A 25,551-nucleotide genomic window follows, 5' to 3' on the forward strand; every position below is an offset into this window, starting at 1 on the left:
GTGCAAAGCAGACAGAATTAGACTGACAAAGATAAAAATAAATAAATAAATAAAATAACAAAATCAGCATGAGAGAGAAAAACACATATTTGTGATTTGTTCGGTCTGAGAGTGCTTTATTTGAGGGCACACTGCTACACAGATTACGCAAAATCTGTCAACCCATGCCCTGCTGAAATGTCCACCAATCAGCATCAGGCTGAGGCATGTAATGCTGCCCCTGTCCCAGAGAAAAATCTCCACCTTTGCTCACAGGTCATCCATTACCACCTGTTTCAGCCCTGCCCTGGGCTCTTGGCTCCGGGATCCCAGCATGCTTTTCGGCTGCTATTAAGTCCGTTGGCACTGTGATTTCACTGATATAACAGTGGGGCACTCAGAGAGACAGGGACTCTTGAAATTCTTCCACTACAAAACAAATATAGAAATGTATTTTAGTCATTAGTGACCTTTTCAAGATTTTTGCTGAACGTTATGTGGGATTTACACGACCATGCCAGTGAACAGTGATTTGATTTGTGTGTAAACAAACTTTAGACACCAGAATTCATTGGACTACATTTGGACACTTGGATTTGAGACTATTTTGGAACATATTTTGTTCCCTATACCCTCAGTGGATTCTCTTCATTCGACGCAGACATTCGTGATATCAGTCTGTGTGGCCTCATCTCTGGAAGGTTGTAACTACTGCATGAGGGTGCGTGTAGCAGCTACTCCTTCTTATTCCACCTTGTTTACCTCAGTTTAGAGGCAGCTGGGGGCCCAAAGGACCATAATTTCACCTTGATTGCTTTTTACTCACATTCTCTTGCTCATCTGAACAGTTGAGTCATTGCAGGCGCTCATGTTTGAGATCTTTACTCTGACTTACCTTTAGAACTGAGTGATATAGCTAAAACAATTACATTTTTAATGCTTAAATATACATATGTGTATATGTCTATCTATCTATCTATCTATCTATCTATCTATACATATGTGTGTGTGTGTGTGTGTGTGTGTGATTTAAAAAAAGGTTACAGATAATTTCAACAAAATAGCCATTGTAGCGTTTACGTTCAAAATGCTTAATGCATTTATTTTTAACATATGAATAATTCAATGCTGTGGACATTTCTGAGTTATGATGGAAACAAATCATTGAATCAAAGTTATTAATTGATTAATTTAAGTGTACAGTTTGAACCGATTCACATAACTGAATTAAACCATCCAAAATGTAACTGCATTAGATAAATATATTACATTTATTGCCCACCACTACCTCACATAGAGAAAATCTGGTGGTTTATACAGCTTTTAATAATGTCATTTGACATTAGGATGTTCAAAAAGGATTTATGTATTTGTTCAGTAGCGGCAAACCAGGTTAACATGTGACTGTCATTTGAGGAAGTAAGCTTTTTGTCTGTGTGTTTTTGAAAATGACTCTGAATAAAGCAGCTTTATAAAATCACACCTATCACAATGTAATATTAATTCTGATTAATATATACATATGTTAGCTTTTTATTCAGATATCAAGAAACCAGAATCATGGCTTAATCAGGTTATGGCAATGAGGTTCATACAATTACATTTTGCGTTAGATGCTGTTTGCACTCTATAGGGGCATCACTGCTGCATTTTTATTGTGTTTATTTGGAGTCCCACAGATACCCTACCACAACCCCTACCCCTAAACCAAACTTTAATCTTCCTTTACCAAAATGTATCATGGTTTTACTACAGTAACCAAAGGATCACCATGGTATTTTTCAAGTAAAATCATAGAAACCACAAAATTAAACAGATCAAATCCTTCTCTCAACTCCCCAACCTTCACTGTGACCAAATCACTGTGATGAATATAATATATAAAAGTATGACTAGAGGTGGGATTCAAACCCGGATCTCTAGCGTGAAAATGCATGTATGCACCATCATTACACCCTGGGCTACTACAACAACACACAAGAGCATAGTTTGTCACAAACTCCTCTGTTTCCACCAGACTATTGGAGTGCAAATACTCACTTAGTTCTCCACTCTTTTAACCCACTAAAAATTTAACCCATTAACCAGTTCAACATCTCTGGCCATCACAAAAAATTCAAATATGCCTGCCTTCATTTGACAGGCAGCTGACCCCTAAGAAATTTGTCATGGCTGTCTTGAGCTTCGTCTGAGCAATAGTGGGCAGAGTTAGTGTAAATAGCCTTTGCCAACAAGATGGGCTATTTGCATTTAGTGTAAATAGACACTCCGTTATTTTAGTGTTACACTCTAAACTACGGCCAACATGGCTAAAAATCGCACTGTAAGTAGGTCAGTTAAGTGACACTTTCCTTCTCATCCTCCCTCCCTGTTTCCACACAGCCTCCACACCCGTGAAGAAAGTATGCTGATTACCAGACAAAAATTACACAAGTTATTGTGCATTTAGTAATAATGCTGCAAAATACTGTCTGTGGCCTTTGCAATAGTTTACTGTAAATATGTTCACCTGTACATAGGATGCAAATGTACTGCCCTGCTCTACTCTCAGTGATTTAGATGGGCCAGGTGGTGTTAGTGATTACATGAGCATTCAAAGAACTATAAACTGGTGTGTGATGTAATGCATTGGCTTGCCAGGTGTGTGTAGGTGTGTGTGTTCGTGGACGTGATGAATAGAATAAGTAACTGGAAAGCAGTTACTGGATAAAGGGGGAAACAAAGAATGAGGAAAGAGAAAGTTTGCTGCACTTCTACTATGCACCAAATGTATGTATTTGGCTGGTGAGGGGCAAGTATGTGCTTTTGACCATTGACCACATTGTCGCATACATCAAGCTAAATGTGTTACATTTTAACCCATAGTTATCATGACACTTTTTAAATCTGACGTACCTCAGAGTGAAAGGATATTCAATGAGAAAAAATGTTGGGTGGGACTTTCCTGTTTTAATCCATTGGAATTGATTGGATTTTGAAAAGTGGGTTTTACATACCAGAATAGAGCCAGGTATTTGTGGTGTTTGTGATGTTAGCCGAAAAGGAAAGATTTATTTCCCTTTAAAATAATGCGAATCACTGAATCATGCACAATAAAACCAGGAACACATATTAAGTAAACAGGGCAAATTTTGATTTCATGTTGACTTGAAAATATATTTTTACCTTTTAAATTCATACATTTAAAAACTACTGTAGCAGCTTTGGCATTCCTCTGCATTTTTCTTAAAAGTCGAATGAATACAGACACAAATTCTTCCTCTTCTGTTGCACAAGGGGTTGTGGGCAATAATAGCCCATAAAGGATGCATGAATGCATACTTATTAAATCCACCAGAAATAGTAGACCATCCGGGTTCTATTTTCAAAATATTATGATTTGGGATACATTAATTTTGTCATTCCTATTTCATCACTGATTGCCCAGATGCCAAAAAACACTTACTAACTTGACAAAATACACACCCACCCTGAATGCCATCTCAGTGGTGTTCACACACACACACACACACACACACACACACACACACACAAACACTGATCAGTACATTCTTGCATGTCTGATGGAAGCAACACACACACACACACACACACACACACACACACACACACCACAGACAGCTGCAATGCTCTGGATTTGTGAATGGCGCAGGACTCAGCATCTGGCTGCTGTTATGAATAATGCAACATGAACACACTGGCCATAGTAAAACCCCCAAGCCAAGCCCAAGGGAAGCAGGAGAGATGCTCATTAATCAGTCAATACAAGTACACACTTAAAAACAGCTCACAGATCTCTTCAGCTCCTTAAAAGGACACTAAAGATAGCACACTGCATAAACATTTAAAAACAGATGGCATTGGCTACAGTAGTGTAGTAATAGTTCACCCAATATGAAAATTCTGGCACCATTTGTTCACTCTCATGTAGTTTGAAAACCTATTCACATTTTTCCAGAACGCGGAAGTGTTCCTTGATTCATACCGGAAGCATGTTTTCGTTATCCAGTCTCAAGTGTTTTCACTCGTATCGGTGTATGTTGTTGGCAAGATAGTGTGATGTTTAGCGAATTAAATTTGTACAAAATCGTGTAAAAAAAATTCATTTGGCCTCATAATGTCAATACTTTAGAGAGTTACATTGACCGTTTTTTTGACAGTCCCTCACCCGTCAAATTTTAAGGAGTGGGCCGATGACGTGATGCTTTGAACCGAGCTTAGTTATGTTGATATCATAAACTATGTCTACTTTGAGTTGCTATGACAGCCAATATCTGCACAAGTTGAGCCTGATTTCACTTTTACTCCAACTAACACTTAAAATGGTTGTTGTTCTCCACCTGGAATGCTCATATTGGTAGTTTTTAGATTGCTTCTTGTGAAGACCGGAACCAAAAATCAGTCCAATGGCAATTAGAATCATCAAGGCAGCACCCTGTGGTTAGGCAGGGAAACTGTGGATAGAAATTTCTGTCTTCGTTGGAGCACAAAATGAGATGTTAGGCAAAATGTGTGTGAATGGTGACTGTGGCTTACATTCTGCATAACATCTCCTTTTGTGTTTCACGGTCTCACGGAACAAAGAAAGTCATTCGGGTTTGGAGCATGACATGACATCCCTTGAAGATGTTTCAAGTTGGTGACTGTGCAGCTAGCATTACTGTACATTCGCTTTCAACTTTGTATTCATAAATTTGCCTGTTTTTGTGCCTGACAGGAAAAGAAGCCCTTCAGCAACCAGGTATCCAAACCAAAAATACGACCAAAGGGAGGAGAAGGCGGAGCGCTCACAGTATGCGCCAGGAGAGGGCGGCATGCCACGATCGCCGTCTGACTATGGGGCCGGAGAGCGGCAATGGCGAGGAGGCTACGGCCGCTCCTACGAGGACGCAGAGGTAGCGCGGGGTGCGTACCGTGCTCGACGGGGCGGCTGGCACTCTCAGGAAGAGTACCCGCCCGAACCAGGCTTCCTGCCTGATGGCCTGCCCCTCAGTGAGCACGAGCTTCAGCGGCAACGACAGGAGGAGTATCAGAACCGTTACCGCAGCGATCCGAACCTTGCCCGCTACCCGGTCAAGCCCCAACCATATGAGGAGCAGATGCGCATGCATGCGGAAGTCTCGCGCTTCAGGCACGAACGCCGCCACAGCGATGTCTCCCTGGCTTACACGGAGATGGAGGAGCCGCTGGGGCCCCTGCGTGGCCCCCACTATTTGCCGGGCCCTGAACGCACCCAACAGAGGTCCAACCACAGTCCTCCAGGCGTAGACTCCCTCTACAGGCAACAGCACCTAGATCCCATCTCAGCTATGCGGAAAAGTAAAAGAGAAAAGATGGAGAGCATGTTACGGAACGACTCGCTCAGTTCTGACCAATCGGAGTCGGTCAGACCACCGCCGCCCAAACCTCACAAGACCAAGAGGGGTGGCAAAATGAGGCAGGTATCCCTGAGCAGCTCTGAGGAGGAACTGGCCACCACACCTGAGTACACCAGCTGTGAGGACGTGGAGATCGAGAGTGAGTCTGTTAGTGAGAAAGGTAAAAACACTGTATATAAATTATATTCAGGCACACACACATTCACGCAGTGTAGCATTGGTTCTAATAGTTTAAAAGATCTTGCTATTATATGTCTGTTACTAGTTTTATAATTCTTTCCATGTGCACACTGCAGCTAAATACAGCTAAATGTCAATCTTCTGAGTGCTTAAATAAATTACATTTTATCCATCAGTAAAAATTTATCTTAGATATTTTTGTTTGAACTGTTAAAGGTGAAGTGTGGAATTTTTCAGTACTTTCTCTGATTCCAGCCTAATATGCAGAGACAACAATCTCATTCGTAGGTTGTTCACCCCGAAAAGTGCAAATACTGTGTCTCTGTGGTGCTATCAAATCATCGCTATCAAATTGTTTGTTTGATCATCCCAGTTCCACCAATGCTGTTAGTTTGAGATGGCATTATCAGTTTTACAACCAATGGCAGATGGGGGAATTGTTTGGGAAATCTGTTTAAAAAGTAGTTATTTTTATCTTTCCATTTGGTGCTGTTAGTGCCGCATAAGTTATACACTTCACCTTTAAACATACTGTGAAATGCAATTGCATATTTCTTCTTGAGAAAATACTCAATAAGTCACTGCATTGTTTGTCTTTCGCTTCTGTTCATGGACAAATTTCATATGCCTGTCAAGCTGCTAACCCCTGATTGACACTGTCAATATAAGCTGATATTTCACCTCCTTACAGTGTATGTGTGTGAGTGTGTGTGTGTGCGGCTTTCAGCAGGACTCGTGTTTTTGCGTGTTGCCTGCAACCTCTGTATTTTTGTATGTGTGTATGCGTGTGTTGCGTTCTCTCTTAGTTGTCCTGCACTCACAGATATTACTGTGTCCTGGTTCCCTCATATCAGATATAATGAACTCTGTTACATAACAGAGGGATAGCCAAGCTAAGTCATGTCATTTTTATTTGTATAGCGCTTTTCACAACACACATCATTTCAAAGCAGCTTTACAGAAAATCATGCATTAACATAACATTAACATAAAAATGTATCTGTAATATTTATAAAGTCTTTGAGTGATTATTGTGTAGTTTGATTAAATATGATTGTAAATTGTGTATAAAAATTAAATAATTAAATAATAGTTGTATTTAGAACCCCTGTGAGCAAGCTGTAGGCAACTGTGGCATAGAACACAAAACTCCACAAGATGTTGGTTAACGGAGAAAAATAACCTTGGGAGAAACCAGGCTCACTGTGGGAGCCAGTTCCCTTCTGGCTAAACAGCATGAATATAATGTCAATATTAGTTATTTATGTGCAGTGCAGGTCATGGTTTTAAATTAGTAAACTAAGTAAGTGTTAAGGTCCAGTGTTTAATAAAAATATATTTTTATGAACTGTAAGATTAATGACTAATCTCTTTGAAGTCCATCCTGGATTAACTGCAGAAGTTCGCATTGATGCATTGTCCTTTGTTAGTTGGCTGATGAAGGCTTTTGTTGGCAATTAAATGATAGTCTATGTATTCCATTTCAAGAGTGTAGTCCATCAATAGACAAAGGTGATGCAGGCAGAGATCAATGAGGTGCATTGCAGTTCATTTGGCAGGTTATTTCGGTGAGGTTCGTTGGGGTCCATCCTAAGTCCATGGTTCAGGCAGTGGCATATGAAGTATTCAATATCTTACAGTTGGAGTTGGCATCAGTTAATTTTCGGAAGTCCATCGTAAAAGACTGAAGTGATGTCTGGCTAGCATTGGCTGCATTTAGTCGTTATCACTCAGAGACACATAGTAGTGGAGTCCGACACCAAGCAGGAACGGTGCTGGACCTGGCCGGCTCTGGTAACCTTGGGATATGAATCCCGAGGTTGAGACATGGAAACAAATAGAATAATATTAGCATAGATGTCATTCAATTTTATGCAGAGTTATAGATCATGATAGTTGTTTCTGGTTCCGGCAGACCTAACTAAAGCAGCCTAACTGTGAGTTGATGAATAAATTAGGTGTATGCCTGGCTAAATAGATGAGTCTTTCTCGAACAGTGTTAGGGAGACTATTCCATAGTTTAGGAGCCAAGAATGAAAAAAGATCTACCTCCTTTTGTGGAATTTGATATTCTTGGAATTGTTAACAAGCCAGAATTTTGTGATCATAATGAACGTGACAGAATATAGAGTGTCAGAAGGTCACTTAAGTACTGTGGAGCTAGATCAATTTAAAGCTTTGTATGTAGTTAACAGAATTTTAAAATTAATACGAAATTTAACAGGTAGCCAATGTAACGACGATAGTTCTAGTCAGCACTCTGGCAGCTGCATTTTGAACCAATTTAAGTTTATTTATTGAACATGCTGGATATCCTCCCAGTAATGCATTACAGTAATCTAATCTTGAGGTCATGAACGCATGAATTCATTTTTTAGCATCAGCAATAGAGAGCATGTGTCGTAACTTAGCAATATTTCTGAGGTGGAAGATTGCTGTTCTACAAACATTGGAAATTTGATTTTCAATGGACAGATTGGTATCAAATATAACACCCAAGTTCTTTGCTGTAGAAGACGACGTAACAGTACATCCATCGAGAGTCAAATTATATTTTAGCTGCTTATTTTTAGAGGTTTTTGGCCCAATAATTAGTACCTCTGTTTTGTTGGAATTGAGTAGAAGGACATTTCTGGCCATCCAATCTTTGATTTCATTGATACACTCTGCTAATTTGGAGAATTGTTAATTTTCGTTGGGTTTAGAAGAAGTATAAAGTTGTGTATCAACGGCATAACAGTGGAAACTTATTCCATGATTCCTGATAATATCTGCCAGGGGAAGCATGTATAAGGAGAAAAGCAGAGGCCCTAAAACTGATCCCTTTGGCACTCCATACTTAACTTTTGTTTGATTTGACAATTCCTCCTGTGGTAGCGGTCTGATAAATAGGACCTAAACCATGCTAATTCAAGTCCACTAATGCCAACATAATTCTCCAGCCTATTCAAGAGAATGTCGTGATCTATTATGTTGAAGGCAGCACTAAGATCTAAAAGCACTAGAAGAGAAATGCAGCCGCGATCAGATGATAAGAGCAAGTCATTTGTAACTCTGATAAGTGCAGTCTCTGTACTGGGATAGGGCCTAAATCCTGACTGAAATTGTTCATATATACCATTTCTCTGTAGAAATGAACATAGTTGGGAGGACACTACCTTTTATAGTATTTTCGATATAAATGGTAGATTTGAAATCGGTCTGTAATTAGCCAATTCTCTAGGATCAAGCTGTGTCTTCTTAATAAGTGGTTTGATAGCTGCCATTTTAAAGTCCTAAAAAGAGGTTCTGAGATTACTGGGAATACCTCTTATAAGAGCTTAGTTGGTATTGGATCTAACATACAAGTTGTGACTTTTTATTTTTTTTTATTTTTGTGAGCTCTTCATGACATATGACAGCGAAAGATTGAAGTCACTTTTGAGGACAATTATGAGACATTGTTTTCGGAGGTGTTGTGACAGTTGATTGCATAGTTCCAGTTTTATTTCTGATTATTTCAATTTCATCAGTAAATAAATTCATGAAGTCATTACTATTGTGCTGCTACGGAATATCTGGTTCAGTCGATGATTTTTTCCTAACCAATTTAGACACAGTATTGAATAAACACCTAGGATTGTTGTGGTTATTTTCTATGAGTTTGTTAAAATATGCTGACCTGGCAGCTTTTAGTGCCTGTCTGTAGCTACAGACACTATTTTTCCATGCACCATGAAATACGTCTAATTTTGTATTTTTCCACTTTTGCTCCATTTTCCGAGCTGCTCTCTTGAGAGCATGAGTGTGATCATTGTACCATGGTGTGGGGCTTTTTTCTTTAATTTTATTTAATCGAAGGGGGTCAACACTATCAAGAGTGCTAGAGAAGACTGTATTTATATTTTCTGTTATTACATCATTCTTCTAGAATTTTTTGGCTTACTGAGTATGTGAAAGAATTCTGGAAGATTATTAGTGAAGCTATCTTTAGTGGTTGAAAGACTAGTTCTACCTGAACGATAGCTTGGTGTAGATTGAGTGACATTAGCTTATCACAGCAAACAAGAGACGAGGTAATGATCTGAGATGTCATCGCTCTGCGGTAGAATTTCTATTGTATCAACATCAACTCCATATTACAGAATTAAATCTAGTGTATGAATATGGCGATGAGTTGGTCCTGTCACATTTTGTCTGACTCAAAGAGAGTTGAGAATATCGATAATTGCTAATCCCAATGTGTCATTTTCATTATACACTACCGGTCAAAAGTTTTGAAACACTTGACTGAAATGTTTCTCATGATCTTAAAAATCTTTTGATCTGAAGGCGTATGCTTAAATGTTTGAAATTAGTTTTGTAGACAAAAATATAATTGTGCCACCATATTAATTTATTTCATTATAATACTAAAATTTAATTAAAAAAAATGTTTTTGAAATTGATGACTTGGACCTAATAATAAAGAAAAGCAGCCAATAAGTGCTCAACATAGATGGGAACTCTTTCAATACTGTTTAAAAAGCATCCCAGGGTGATACCTCAAGAAGTTGGTTGAGAAAATGTCAAGAGTACATGTCTGCAAATTCTAGGCAAAGGGTGACTACTTTGAAGATGCTCAAATATAACACAGTTTTGGTTTATTTTGGATTTTGTTTTGTCACAACATAATTCCCATAGTTCCATTTATGTTATTCCATAGTTTTGATGACTTTACTATTATTCTAAAATGTGAAAAAACATTATAATAAAGAATGAGTAAGTGTTTCAAAACTTTTGACCGGTAGTGTATATGTGAATGTTGAAGTCACCAACAATTAAAGCTCTATCTACATTAACTACTAGATCTACTAGATAGCATGTAAAAGAGAGAGAGATAGAAAAATAAAGAAAAAAATGACAACAATTGTGAGATAGAGATTAGATTATTTTGTAGTGTGATAAAATGCAATAGAGTTTATAAGCAATGCACTAAGTAATTTTTATCCATCCAAGTTGTACGCCTAAAGAAACATGTAGTAGGCTATGCTTTATAATCTATTGAAAATGATGTACTCTCACATAATAAAAAATGCAGTCATATCTGAGAGAGTATAAGGAAGATACGAACCCATTTTACCCAATATCTGTATTCTGTGTGTTTTTATGCTTACTAGTTCATCACGTTATTTGCATAACAACATGCAAATATCAAACTCTATAGAGTGTAACAGTTTGGTTCCGGAAGGAAAAATCCCATTCATTTTCTCCATGGTATTATTATTATTATAGTATTGACAATTTATAAACCTTTAAAGACAGAACTACCGTGAGCTCCGAGGTTGTTAATCGGTACATGCTTCTGCAGAAGCCATCAGTACATGTTATTTCAACTTCATTAAAAAAAAAAAAAAAAAAAATAGCAGAATTCCTGGTAAAGAACTACACTTCCCATGATCCTGAAGGGAAACGATCCACCAATCAGGGAATAGCGGCATTCAGTGTGCGCAAAGAGCCCAGTTGCACTCTTCCATGATGCATTGCAAATGATACAAACCCTACACTCTCAAACTACCTACTTTATGTATCTGCATATATCTGAATATTTTGCCATACAATTCACATATATTGTTTATATACTTGTCAACAACTTTGAATGAATAGTTTTATATTATTCCATAGTTTTTTAGTTTGATTACGTCACTCCCAATGCTTCATGGGATTGTTGTTTATTTATAAGTACACAGTCTTATACTGTACTTTTGTCTGATTTTTAAATACTTTTTTGCTTTAAATCAAAGTTTATAATGTTGTGATACACCTTAGAGCTGGTTGGTTGGTATAACTCTTTTATGGAATCCCTATGGAAGAAATGAATGGGAAAAATTCTTCCTGAAAAAGTGTGCAGACACTGTTTTAACTCATTTTACATGTTACATGTTATCCATTCTTCAGATTTTATACTCAATATAGTGCAGAAAATGTGAAAAAAAAGTGCAGATTCTGTCTGGGTCTGCATGTGAGGTTCCATTTAAGTTAGACTATCTGTTTAATGGCAGGACTATCTGTTTAAACGACCAATGTTAGGCAGGAGGAGTGTTCTGGTAACCTGTTTAAAAACAGTCATTATTTTTGCAATTCTGTTTGGTGCCACCAGAGGCCAAGAAATCACACATTACAGCTTTAAAAACCTTTCAACAGTGTGAGACGGTAAACACCAAACAATTTATTGCCTGACATAAAAAACGAATGGGATTCTCTTCATGTGTGTCATCACATGCAAACGGGGAACGCAACAGACCAGACGATAGGGAAAGATGAATTAGGAAGGCGGGACGGAAAACTGCAGCGAGAGAGATAGCGTAACAGCTCATTCCTATCCACTTATATAATCGTCCTAGGGACAAAGCCCAGTGCACAATTGTATATTAATGATGTTTAGCTTTTGCAGGTTTCACAGTCACACTCATAGCAGAGAAGAGGAGGTACAGCCCACTCTGAATGTTAGGATTGCTTTAGGGAAGAGGGTGGAGCGCCTTAGGACAGATAAGGCCACCTTCACATCAGTTTTATCGCATGAGAACCGAGCACAGTGGAGATATTGTTCAGGGATAGCAGCTCTCTGCAAGAGCACAACCTGACGATCAGCTATTCTGCAGGATTTTATTTGTGACTTAAAGGGATAGTTAACCCAAATATGAAAATCATTCACAAAAAATAATTTACTCACCCTCATGCAATCCCAGATGTGTTTGACTTTCTTTCTTCTGCTGAACACCAATTAAAAATTTTTGAAGAATATCTCAGCTCTGTATGTCCATTCAATACAAGTGAATTGTGGTCAAAACTTTGAAGCTCCAAAAAGGCAGCATAAATGTAATCCATATGACTCCATTGGTTAAATCCATGTCTTCTGAAGTGATATGATAGGTGTGGGTGAGAAACAGATTAATATTAAAGTCCCTTTTCACTATTAATCTCCACTTTCAACCAGCCATCCTGTGCGCATTCACGCAAATTCACGAGAGGACAGAGTTCTTCTGTTTTTTGGCAATTCACATTCTTTGTGCATTTCGGCATCTACTGGGCTGTTGTGCAAATAAAATGTATTTATTCTTTGACTTTCCTTTATCCCTCCATTCTTTTTTTCCCCCTCCTCCCTGCCCAGTAGGTGGCGATATACAGGAAACAAAAAACAAAAGAAGATTAATACGGTCCTCTCGTGAACATGCATAGGAGGGCTAGAAGAAAGTGGAGATTTATAGTAAATAAGGACTTAAATATTAATCTGTTTCTCACCCACACCTATCATATCGTTTCTGAAGACATGGATTTAACAATTGGAGATACTTTTATGCTGCCTTTGTGTGCTTTTTGGTGCTTCAAAGTTTTGGTCACAATTCACTTGCATTTTATGGACATATAGAGATATTCTTCTAAAAATGTTTGTGTTCTGCATAAAAAAGAAAGTCATACACATCTGGGATGGCATGAGGGTGAATAAATGATGAGAGAATTTAAATTTTTGGCTGAACTATTCCTGTAAAGCTTAAGTGTGTAGTTTCCAAACACTCCCCCTGTTTGCCATTTCTCAGCTAGTCCTGCCCCAAACTCACACCATTGGTTGATCCAATGTTGATGTAGGGATGAAAAGTGTAAACACTAAGGCTCTGTGGCACTTTAAACATTGCTCTGTTTGTTTTAGTAACCCAACACTGACTCAGCCAATTGTATGAGTTTGGGGTGGGGCTATCAGTTTTTGACCAATGAGTTGCCTGTTTGGGGAACACATAATTTTTCCAGTTATTTTTTGTGGCTCTAGTTTAAAGTTGAATTAGGACCTAAAAATGCAGTAAACACAATATCCAAAACTTGAAATCACTGTCTGTCGTCTTTGAAAACTTTTACTCTGGAATCCTTGAACCTGGTTTCCTTTTGTAAAAGCAAGTTATTAGACAGTTTGTATATTAGGCTTCCTGTTCTAAATGCAGGTTTTGATGTTATTTGTTTTGCTGTCTGACTGTCTGAAGATCAGACATAATGAGGTGAAAGCAGGTTACCATTGCGTCCGTTTGGCTGCAGGCCTGTTTTCAGATCAGATTAGGCCATTGTGTTTGGCTCTCGGCTCACTCAGAATTCAGACCTGCTCTCTGACACAGCCAAAATACCTCGTGTGATTCAGGTTGATTTATGTAATGAACAAAAGTATGGACTGGGATTAGGGGCAGAGCTTAACCAGATCCTCCAAACAAACAGCATGCTACACATTCCTCATGAGATTTAGTGCAGCATTTTTCTCAACTTGTTTTCCTCTCTACTGATTGGCAGATGTGCAGAAAAACAGGTTAAAAGTTGTGAAATAGAGCAGTTAGTATTGATGTCCACATTTAAAGGTGAAGAATGTGATTTCCCCACCATTTCAACAATTTTTGTGGTGTGGTCAGCAGCTGAGGGACGCAGGGAGTACCAGAGTGGGCAGTTGGAGGATTGCCGGGAAGCAAACAGGTCTACCTGTGCTTCGCCGAATCGACTCCAAATCAGCTGGACCACCTGGGGGTGGAGTCTCCACTCTCCCTGAGCGTGACCTGCCACGACAGCACGTCTCCTGCGTGGTTGAGGTCGCCCGGGATGTGAGTAGCCCGCAACGAGATCAGTCGCTGCTGACTCCAGAGGAGGAGACGGCAGGCGAGTTGCGACATGCGATGTGAGAGTAAGCTGCCTTGGCATTATATATATGCTACCGTCGCCATGTTGTGCATCTGGACCAACACGTGCTTGCCCTGGATCAATGGCCGGAGCCTCCGCAGGGCCAGCAATACTGGCAGCAACTTGAGGCAGTTGATATGCACACAGCACCCCAGCCCAACTTGGAGGCATCTGTCATAACAACGACATGCCTGGACACTTGCTCTAAGGGGACCCCTGCCCGCAGAAATGCAAGGTCCGTCCAAGGGCTGAACATACGGCAGCAGATCGGCGTGATTGACACGACGAGGACGCCATATGCCCCAGGAGCCTCTGAAACTCCTGGAACGACTTCAGGCAGTTCAGCACCGACTGTGCATGCTCGTTCGTGAGCCGCACTATCATAGAGACCGAGTCTAACTCCATCCTGAGAAAAGAGATACTCTGAACCGTGGAGAGCTTGCTCTTTTCCCAGTTGACCTGAAGCTCCAACCGGCTGAGGTACCTGAGCACCAGATCCCTGTGCGCACACAACCAGTCTCGAGAGTGAGCTAGAATCAGCCAGTCGTTGAGATAATTGAGGATGCGAATGCCCATGCCCATTTTCGTAAAGACATGAGGCGACAGGGACAGACCGAAGGGGAGGACCTTGTACTGATACACCTGGCCCCTGAAGGCGAACCGCAGAAAGGGTCTGTGCCGACGTAAAACCGAGACGTGGTAGTACGCATCCTTCAGGTCTACCGCCGCGAACCAATCTTGATGCTGCATGCATGACAGAATGCGCTTCAGAACGGGAGTCTGTGCAAGGCCCAGTTCAGCACTCACTGGTCCAAGATTGGCCATAACCCACCGCCTTTCTTTGGCACAATGAATAGAACCCCTTATTCATCTCGGCTGGATGTACAGGCTCTATCACATCCTTCTTCAGAAGGATCGCAATCTGCGCACGCAGGGCAGCGGCGTTCTCGCCCCTCACCGAGGTGAAGTGGATGCCGCTGAACCCGGGCGGGTGCCTGGCGAACAGAATCACATAGCCAAGTCGGATTGTCCTGGCCAGCCAGCGTGACGGATTGGAGAGCGCTAGCCATGCCTCCAAGCTCCGAGCGAGGGGCACCAAGGGGACAATCGCATCTGATATACCTGCGGGTGGGGCCTCGTGGCAGGGTGGAGCAGGAGTTGCCACGTCGAGGAGCCTCGCGTCCCAAGCTCATGGCAGTGCTGAGAGAAACGTCAAAGCACTTACCTCCCTCCACTTACCCACCATAGGACCGGTCAGCAACGGGAGAGGAGGGTGAACGTCCTCATGACTCGTCACAACCGCCTGAGCGTGGGTGTGTATGTGCCATAGCTGGGCGATCAAAGGTGGGGAACAGGCCAGCCTGGGAGATGGGGGCATCAAGGAAGCATACCTTGTCGGCATCCTTCATCTCAACCAGGTTAAGCCACAGGTGGTGCAAGGTGGACATCGCTTGCCCTAGAGCCTGCGCCGTCACCTTCATCACCGGTGGGCAAGATCGGTCGCCATGCGCAGCTCCTGCATCACTCCCGGGTAAGGACTACTCACGTGCAGCTCTTTCAACGCCTTGGCCCGGTGCAGTTGCAAGAGGGCCATGGCATGCAGGGCGGAGGCGACCTGTCCAGCAGCACTTGGACTTACAGGCCTTGGACGGGAGTCTCAGGCGATTCTGCCAGGTGACGGCGTTTTGCGGGCACAGGTGCACCGCAACCGCCTTGTCCACCTGGGGAATCGCCGTGTACCCCCTGGCCACCCCACTGTCATGGGTAGTGAGAGCGGAGAAGCTCAGAGGTCGGGTCTGGGCAGTAAAAGGTGCCTGCCATGACTTTGTGAGCTCCTCGTGCACCTTTGGGAAGAATGGAACCGGGGCGGGGCATGGCCGTGAGCGGCGCTCTGAGCCCAGGAACCAATCATCAAGCCATGAGGGCTCAGGGCATGGTGGAGGGTTCCACTCAAACCCGATGCTTGCGGCAGCCCGGGCAAGCATGGCCGCCAGCTCTGCGTCTTCCTCAGACTAGGCAACCACACCCGAAGGAGGGAGCACCGTTGATTCCTCCGTGTCCGACTGGATCAACCTGCTCTCTGATGCTGCGATCGAGAGCTCATCCTGCTCTTGAGCCTGAATGAGACATCAAACTCGCCCTGGGATGAGATGCCTGTCAAACGAGCGTACTGGGGAACGGGAGGTCCGTGGGGGTTTACCCGGCGGAATCACTCCCATTGGGATCCCCAAATCGTCCCCAGCGCTTACCGTCGTGGCCTCGTACTCATAGGTAGAAGGACCAGGATGGGGAGCGGCTGGAGTGGCTTTCCCCCTGAAGAAGGAAAGCCGCGACCGCAACGTTGCCATGGTCATGCTCTCGCAGTTAGAGCATGAGCCATCCACGAACGCTGTCTCAGCGTGGCTGTTGCCCAAACAGGTGAGACAGCGATCGTGGCGGTCAGAGGCGGAGAGGTAACGACTGCAACCAGGAACTATACACAGACGGAAAGGCATCTTTAAAAAGAGGCTTTCCATCAGTGCCACTCTTTTAGAGGAAAATACTTTTGTAGAATATACTCTCTCTTTTTAGCTGTCAAAGCGCCCAGGGGCGTTCTCTGCACTTTATCTGTGCACGAAGGGGAGAAACCGCTGAAATGCGGCGTATATCCAACAGCATACACAGAGGTGAATGGAATGTCAGTGGAATTCAATGAACGAACACCGCTCGGCTCCGAAGAAAAAATCTGAATGAGTGGTTGCGAGCCAGCTCCTTTATACCCGTATGTCTGGGGGAGTGGCATGCAAATTCCACTCGCCTATTCCCATTGGCCTTTTCTCAAAGATCAGAGGTATTTGGGGCACCCAAGAGTGACCCCTTGTGTCACAACATCGACACAATGTCGAGTGAGTTACAGATAGGGAACTACCTGTATTGGTCTTGCTTGAACCGTTTATGACTATACCCCGATTAAAGGAAAGAAATTCAAGGCGTTTACATGACCACACACATTTACGGGTTTTTAAGCATAATCGTTAAGATTGTGCATTTAGACACGTTCATTGGTAGCAAAGGATTCATCTATGCTTAAAAATTAATTTAGAAAGTGCCTCGAGAATTCTTACTTCCTTATGTTACCTGTGAAGAAATAATTTTTTTAAATCTTTGACACAGATCTCTTCATTTTTCCATGTCATGCCAAGGAGAACCAGTCAGACTATGCTTCGGTTGGAGGCGAAGCTGTATTCTTCGAAAACGTTCACAGAGAGAAATATCAATACTAATTTTATGATTGCATGCCATATCACTTTGTTCTGTCTGTCTTTCCTCTCCTGTCCCCTTCACTCGAAGTAAAAACAGCATCAATAATTAATGATCCAATTAATAGATTACACTGGGTTTTTATTGAGTTGTCAGAGTGATGGAGAGCTATGCGCTAGCGGCCTGGCAGCTGTGCTCAGGCCTGAATCAGCACTTAAGTCTCCTGCTGAGAACACAAGAGAGAGCGAGAGGGAAAGAGATGCCAAAAAGACCATGGCGATCACACTTTTACAACCAGCTTGAGAGAAACGAGACAGGCCAGTGCTCCAGAGGAATAGCACAGACCCTTTCTGTGTTTCTGATATTCTTAAGTATATTTAAGGCATGCATAGCTCTTTTTAGAGTACTGAATGGATTGCTAGATGAGTCATACTACATGGGCATTACATTCAGTGTTTTTTTGTGCGTACTGCAGGAAGAGCTCTAGGCTGCTACCCAATTTACCCCATTTTTCTGCATTAATTCTCATAAATCTGGTCTTCTCTGTCAGTACCACTGGAGTTTTGAAGTTTAGTGTAATGAGTCTCATATGTAGATCAGTGTCTTGGTTTTCAAGCTGCTGTATGGTTGGTTGCTCTGTACATCTGATGCTTAAGACACGTCTACCTGATCTCCAGCTGGGTTGATCCTAGGCTCGAGACTGAGCTCTTGCATAGGCCACATAATTTCATATCTAATAATAATTTAATGTCTGATGATGTCAAATTTGATGATATCATTTCTAATGATGTCATATCTAATGATATATGTCATATCAAATGATGTCATACATAATTGTTTCATATATGATGACATCATTTCTGCTGATGATATATCTGACGATGTCTTATTTTATGATGTCATATCTAATGACGTCACATCTGATAATGTTATATGACTTCAAATTTGATGTTGTATTGAATTTGGTATATCAAATGGTATATCTGATGATGTCATATCTGATGAGGTCATGTCGAATGGAATACAGTATCTAATGATGTCATTCTTGATTATGTCATGACATTAAATTTGATGATATCATATCTGATGTGTTCATACAGAATGGTATATCTGATGTCATATCTGATGAAGTCAGACCTCATTATGTCATATTTGATTATATTATATGACGTTAAATTTGATGATGTTGTATCTGATGTGGACATATTCACCTGTTTCGGTGACATCACTTTTCCCCACAGCCGCCATATTTGTGACCATCAGCGGGAGGAAACAATGGCGGTGTATGGAAAAACACCCAAAAAACGACATCAAGAAAAACATCAAAAATTGCTTTTGATCCATGCCAAGTCCCAGGAAAAGTTCATACAGGTCTGAAGACAGCACAAATATTGCCAAATTGAACTGTCGTGGACATTTAAAGATATTTGATCCACAATTCATCTCCTTACACTTGTGATTCTGATGTGTGACTGGCAAGTACACACATGCCCACCGGTACATCACTGTAAACATCTCTCTTTCAGAAGTTACTAATTATTTTGTGTTGTTTTCTGGTCTGATTAAGTCACAGTATTAAAAACATCTGTGATGATCCCGCCTGTATGAATGTAGGAGCTGCTTTTAACACCTGAAGAAGGTTTTTGTCGCATCCCACAGATTTAAGGAATATTGGTCACAAATATGGTGGCGCGATCATACAGTGACATCACATGAAACAGGTCAATTGAATGGTATATCTGATGATGTCATATGACGTTAAATATGATGATTGATGTGGTCTTTTTGGATTGTATATCGGATGATGTCATACCTGAATCTGATGATGTCATATGGCGTTAAATTTGATGTTATATCTGATATGGTCATATTGAATGGTATTTCTGATGACGTCTTATCTGAAAATGTCATGTGATGTTAAATTTGATGATCAATGGGGGTGTAACGATTCACTCACCTTACGATTCGGTTTGGTTCACTATACTGAACTCACGGTTCAGTTCACAATTCTTTAAACTAAGTCTTAACATATGCAAAAGAGTTCCTTTAAAATTTTGCTAAAAGTATTGTTCTTAAAGGTGCTTAATGATCTAGAGATATATTGGGACTAAAAATCAACCTAGAACAGGGCCTTGGTGGCACCAAATGGAAATATTAATAATTCTGCTTACTGAAAATACTGAATTATGTTAGATACATATGCTGCTTACACACTGTCACTGATTGCATACATTTAAAATACAACCCTAATTCTGAAAATGTTGGGACAGTGTGAAAAATGCTAATAAAAACAAAAAGGAGTGATTTGTAAATTATATTCACCCTTTGCTATATTGAAAGCACTACAACTAAACATTATATGATGTTTTACCTTGTGAATTTCATTCTTTTTTTAATGTACAGTAATTTCAAATCATATAATTGCAACACACTCCAAAAAAGTTGGGACAGTCGAGTGTTTACCACTGTGAAACATCACCATTTCTTCTAAAAACACTTATTAAGCATTTAGGCACTTAAGACACAAGTTTGTTAAGTTTAAAAAGTGGAATTTTCCCCCATACATCCATTATGCAGGTCTTCAGCTGCATAATTGTACGGGGTCTTCGTTGCCATATTGTGCACTTCGTAACTGACCACGCATTCTCAATTGGAGATGGTCAGGACTGCAGGCGGGACAATCTAGCACCCACACTCTCTGCTTATTCAGCCAGTATGTGGTTTGAAGTTGTCCTGCTGAAAATTCTGGGATGTCCCTGGAAAAGACGGTGCTGGTTGGCAGTATATGCTGCTCCAAAATTTGTACATATCTGGCTGCATTAATGGTGCCCTCACAGATGTGCAAGTTACCCATGCCATGGGCACTGACACACCCCTGGCCCATACAGACACTGGTTTTTGGACCTGACACTGATAACAGCTTGGATGGTCCTTTTCCTCTTTGGCCCGTAGAACACGATGGCTGTGTTTTTCAAAAACTATTTGAAATGTGGACTCTTCAGACCAAAAAACACGGTTCCGCTGTTCTACTTTCCATTTAATTTGAAACCGAGCCCAGGGAAGTTGGCAGCGCTTCTGGACAGTGTTGATGTAGGGCTTCTGCTTTTCATAATAAAGTCTTAACTTGCATCTGTGGATGCAGCGGCAAATGGTGTTGACTAACAAAGGTTTACTCAAGTTATCCCAAGACCATGTCCATGATATCCATTACAGATGAATGATGTTTTTTAAGACAGTGATGTCTGAGGGATCAGAGATCACGCGCATTCAGAAGTGGTTTTCGTCTTGCCCTTTACGCTCGAGATTTGACCAGATTCCCTGAATCTTTTAACTATATTGTGCACTGTAGAGGGTGAAATGCCCCAAATCCTTCCAATTTGTCTTTGGGGGTCATTGCTCTCAAAGTGCTGGATTATTTGCTGAAGCATCTGTTGGCAAATTGACAAATCTCGAATAATCCTTGCTCTTAAAGAAGGCTAGGCTGTTTTTGGAGGCTCCTTATATACTATGACACAATTGCCTCACCTGTTTAGCATCTCCTGTTTCATATAGCCTTGTTATTTTAACTCATCAAACTGTTATTAGTCTTAAATTGCCCTTGTCTCAACTTTTTTGGAGTGTGTTGCAATCATCTGATTTGAAATTACTATGCATAAAAAAAAATAAATAAAATGAACAATGAAATTCACACGGTAAAACAACATATAATGTTTAGTTGTAGTGCTTTCAATATATCAAAGGGTGAATATCATTTTCAAATCAAAAATTTACAAAATTTTGTTTTTATTAGCATTTTTTATACTGTCCCAACTTTTTCCGAATTGGGGTTGTATTTTAAATTGAAATTCCATTTTCTAAAACAATATGGTCTCTGATTACATTTAAATATAAAAATACGTATTAAATGGAAGTGCATGCTTATCCAGTTAAATAACAATAATAATTTACTGATGAAATCAAATCAGACATGACATTTGACAACAGGATAATATTCCCCTATAGCATTATTATACATAATATTCAGCTTTATATAATTTTATAATTGTATTTATTTATCACACATTATACATTTGCACATACACAGTGAAATTCTTTTTTTTCACATATCCCAGCTAAGCTGGGGTCAGAGTGCAGGGTCAGCCATGATATGGCACCCCTGGAGCAGATAGGGTCAAGGGCCTTGCTCAAGGGCCCAACAGTGGCAACTTGGCAGTGCTGGGGCTTGAACCCCTGACCTTCTGCTCAGTAACCCAGAGCCTTAGCTGCTGAGCCACCACTGCCCCTATATAGTAGATTAATACGGCAATATCATTAAACCTTGGTAAACTTTAATTTTCTCTCGTGCAGTCAGAGTAGATTACTCACGCACGTCAAACGGACATTTGATCTCTCGCACTGAAAAGGCGCATCTCGCTCCCTCTCCTGGTTTCAGTTTTTGCAGTTTAGTCAAACTCATTGTGCAATACCTCTGGCTGCTAGTGTGCAGTTGTATTTTAGAGCTCCTTGTGTGCAATGAAGCGATTTCCATTTGTATGCCTGCGTTATGTAACTTAGGACGTCACGTGTATTGGATAGAACAGACACTAAAAAAAACAAAAAAAAAACATGATGCGCATCATCACATTTTTGTAACTGCGATGTACCGTGCCACAATAAACTGTTACACCCCTTTATGGTGATATTGCATCTTATATGGTCATATCAAATGGTAAATCTGATGAAGTCATATCTGATGATGTCATATGATGTTAAATTTGTTGAATGATGTGGTCTTTTTGGATGGTCTATCTGATGACGTCATATCTGATGATGTCATATGTTGTTAAATTTGATGATTGTATCTTTTGTGATCACATCGAATGGTATATCCGATGACATCATATCTGTTGATATAATTCCTTGTGATGTCATATCTGATAATGTCATATGACGTTAAGATTTATTATGTTGTATCTGATGTGATTATATAGAATGGCATATCTGATGACAACATATCTGATGATGTTATATGATATTAAATTTGATGATGTTTATCTGATGCAGTCATGAGGACAAATAGAATGGTATATGATGTCATATCTGATTATGTTAAATTTGATTGTCATATCTGGTGATGTCATATCCAGTGACGTCACATTTGATGATGCTATGTTTGATGACATCATATCTCTCTCCAAAAAGCAGGAGCATGGTTAAGCAATTTAAACTGCATAAAGTGCCTGTCTACTACATTTTAGACTCAAGCCAAGTCTGCTTGGCTGCTCTTGCATTGCTTTTCTTTTCCTCCTCAAGTTTTAAATTAATGGCCTTACTGCCTAATCCCTCGATCTTTTAAGATCTTATTAGTCAGACTTTAAAGATAGTGACATTAGCCAAGTTTCTTTGAGCAGTGCAGCTCATTTGGCTTTCTATGTACAGTAGATTTCAATAATGACATATTCTGCAATCCTTGTTGTTCTTGGTCCTCATCTGAATAGCTATTAATATACAAAATAGGCTAGAATATGAATGTTACAGTCCATGTACAATCTCTATGAATTTGTCTTGCACATTTAACAATGTGTCTGAATGAGTGAATATAGTGTATCCTTTTTCCCATATGTCTGTTTCTTTTGTCCTCACAAACTACCTCTGCTCTCTGCTGTATGTGTGTGCTGCGATTTGTCCCACTCTGTGTGTGTGTGTGTGTGTATGTGTGTGTGTGTGTATGGGGCACTCACAGGGGATTTGGATGGCCACTGGTGGGATCACACATCGTGGCATAGCAGCGATGCCTCCTCCTTATCTTTGGTGAGACACGCGGAGCCTAGTGTCCCACCTCTCTCTCTCTCTCTCTCTCTCTCTCTCTCTCTCTCTCTCTCTCTCTCTGTCACTCTTAGTCATTTCATAGTTATTTTGATTTATTTTCACTTCGGCATGTCTTTTGTTTCTTTCTGTTTTTATCCCATGTCTGTAGGGGACAGTCAAAGGGGAAAAAGACAAACTTTTGAGCAGTCACACACCTTATCTGAGGGCCAAAAGAAAATGGTGCGCTTTGGGGGCCACTCTTTGGAAGAAGATGCTGAGTGGTGTGAACCCCAGGTTAAAGACTCGGGGGTTGATACGTGCAGTAGCACGACCCTAAATGAGGAGCATAGCCATAGTGAGAAGGTACTGGGACCTCTTTAGCCTGCATTTGTTGGATTTATTTTCATTTTGTTCCATTCTCATGTGTTCTTTGTTTTAATGTCGCCAATAATAGGTGAGATGTTGGTTTGACTTTCTGTTTGGGTGTTAATGGGATAGTTCACCCAAACATGAAACATGTTTGTCAATTACTCACCCTCATAACGTTCCAAAACCGTTCTGCTGTGGAACAAAAAAGGAGATAATTTGAAGAATATTTACATTGCTCTTTCCTTTTCAACGAAAGTGTATGGTGACCAGGGGCTGTCAAGCTCCAAAAAGGACAAAAATCACTATAAAAGCACCATTACAATAGTCCATATGTTAGGAGCCCCATAAAGGATATGGAGGAAATATATTTTCTGAAGTAGTTTGTGCTCCCTCGCATTAGTTTTGCATTCTCTTACATAAAGGTAATTAACCATGATTTTCTATAGTAACTATTAGGGATGTGCCCGAAGCCGAATTCCTTATTTGGAATGGCACAAATAATGACTTCAAAACGAATAATGAATTCATCTGAATAATAGAAAAATATTTGGAAGACAGATCATCCAATGAAAGTGATATATATATATAAAAACATACCCAAAATTACAAAGAAATTATGAGTCTGTGTGAAGCCAATATTACTACAGTGTAGACCTTATGAATGAAAATGCACATGATTTGATTTCAAGTTCAGAATGGATGGCTGCAGTCTCGACTCCGTTTGCAGTCTCCTTTTATTGTGCGCGTCTCAGAAATCCAAGCTTGTCAAGAGTAAAATGAACCAAGATACTATATCATACACATTTCTCACTTCTTAAAATACCTGTTTGTTAACACATTAACACAAAATATTTCACACAATTCGCATGTAAGAATCCATAATCCAACCTGAGTGCGATGTTGAATTCCTGACCAGAGAAGTGATGATTTTATAGCGGAGCTCATTTGTCCATCTCTTAAAGTTGACCACATTTATATCCATCACCAATTAAGGTAATTGCATGTTTAAGCCTTTATTCCCCCAAAAGTTTAAATGCTCTATAGAGGTTTAAATACTTCATAGTATAAATCTATTCAGAATATTCCTGCTCATGGATGATTGCAGAGAAATAAAAACATGCACTTTTTTTTTGCTTTTTTTTTTTTTTGCTTTTCTCTTTTAGAAATATTGAGGCTCTTGTCATTAATTCCAATTAATGTAATCTGACTAAATAATTATGTCCTCCACATTATGTTAAAATATGTGCACACAAAATAAGCCTCAAGTGTGTCATAAAACTTCCTGATAGATTAACGGTGCTTTCACCTGTTTGCAGGCAATATTAATTGATTCTTATTTCTTTTTCTTTTTGTATTTGTTGAATATTCACTGCAAAATGTGTGCTTGACATTACATAATTGCTTGACACCTTGTGTTGTTATACATGCATACTGCACAGACATAAATGAAAATTCTGTTTCAGCAGATATTAATGTCATATTCAGCTTTGTCTGGTAAGAAAAAATAAATAATATATCAATAAAATAATAATAATAATAATTACTATTATTATTAATATTATTTTATTATTATTATTTCTAATAATAATAATAATAATTATTATTAAATAGGCCTATCTGAGACATATTTTATATACAGAAACTATAAATGTAAGATAGTTACATTTTAATATTAGTTTTGACACACTTCTGGTTCAAGCCACGCCCATATCCGGTTCTGTCCGAATACAGTTACAGATAATTTTGTCATAGTAACAGATAATGGCTTCGCTGCACACCAATATGGTTATTTTAGTAAAAGCATGGTACATTTTGTGGTTAGGTACAAATACGATCTATAGTTGCTGTAGTCAAACCATATTAATTTTTGTGGTTACTATAGATATCCTACAAATATTATAGTTCAGCTATGGTTACTGTAGTAAGACCAAAATTAATTTTCTTAAGGAAT

General features: G+C 40.0%; 1 protein-coding gene across 9 annotated transcripts in view; it reads left to right on the forward strand.

The window, feature by feature from the left end:
- The window catches only part of rims2a (regulating synaptic membrane exocytosis 2a), a 229,782-nt gene that overhangs the window by 85,090 nt on the left and 119,141 nt on the right, over positions 1-25,551 (forward strand). For 5 of the 9 annotated variants that reach the window (XM_051719122.1, XM_051719123.1, XM_051719128.1 and 2 more), the window contains 2 exons: positions 4,697-5,517; positions 23,401-23,594. In XM_051719122.1, the coding sequence (XP_051575082.1) occupies positions 4,697-5,517; positions 23,401-23,594 (1,015 nt within the window). Of the gene's footprint in view, positions 1-4,696; positions 5,518-23,166; positions 23,235-23,400; positions 23,595-25,551 lie in introns of all 9 variants that reach the window. The other 4 variants (XM_051719129.1, XM_051719130.1, XM_051719132.1 and 1 more) reach the window with 1 other exon arrangement.

Source organism: Myxocyprinus asiaticus, chromosome 15 (assembly GCF_019703515.2).
Source record: "Myxocyprinus asiaticus isolate MX2 ecotype Aquarium Trade chromosome 15, UBuf_Myxa_2, whole genome shotgun sequence".
Lineage (NCBI taxonomy): Eukaryota > Metazoa > Chordata > Actinopteri > Cypriniformes > Catostomidae > Myxocyprinus > Myxocyprinus asiaticus.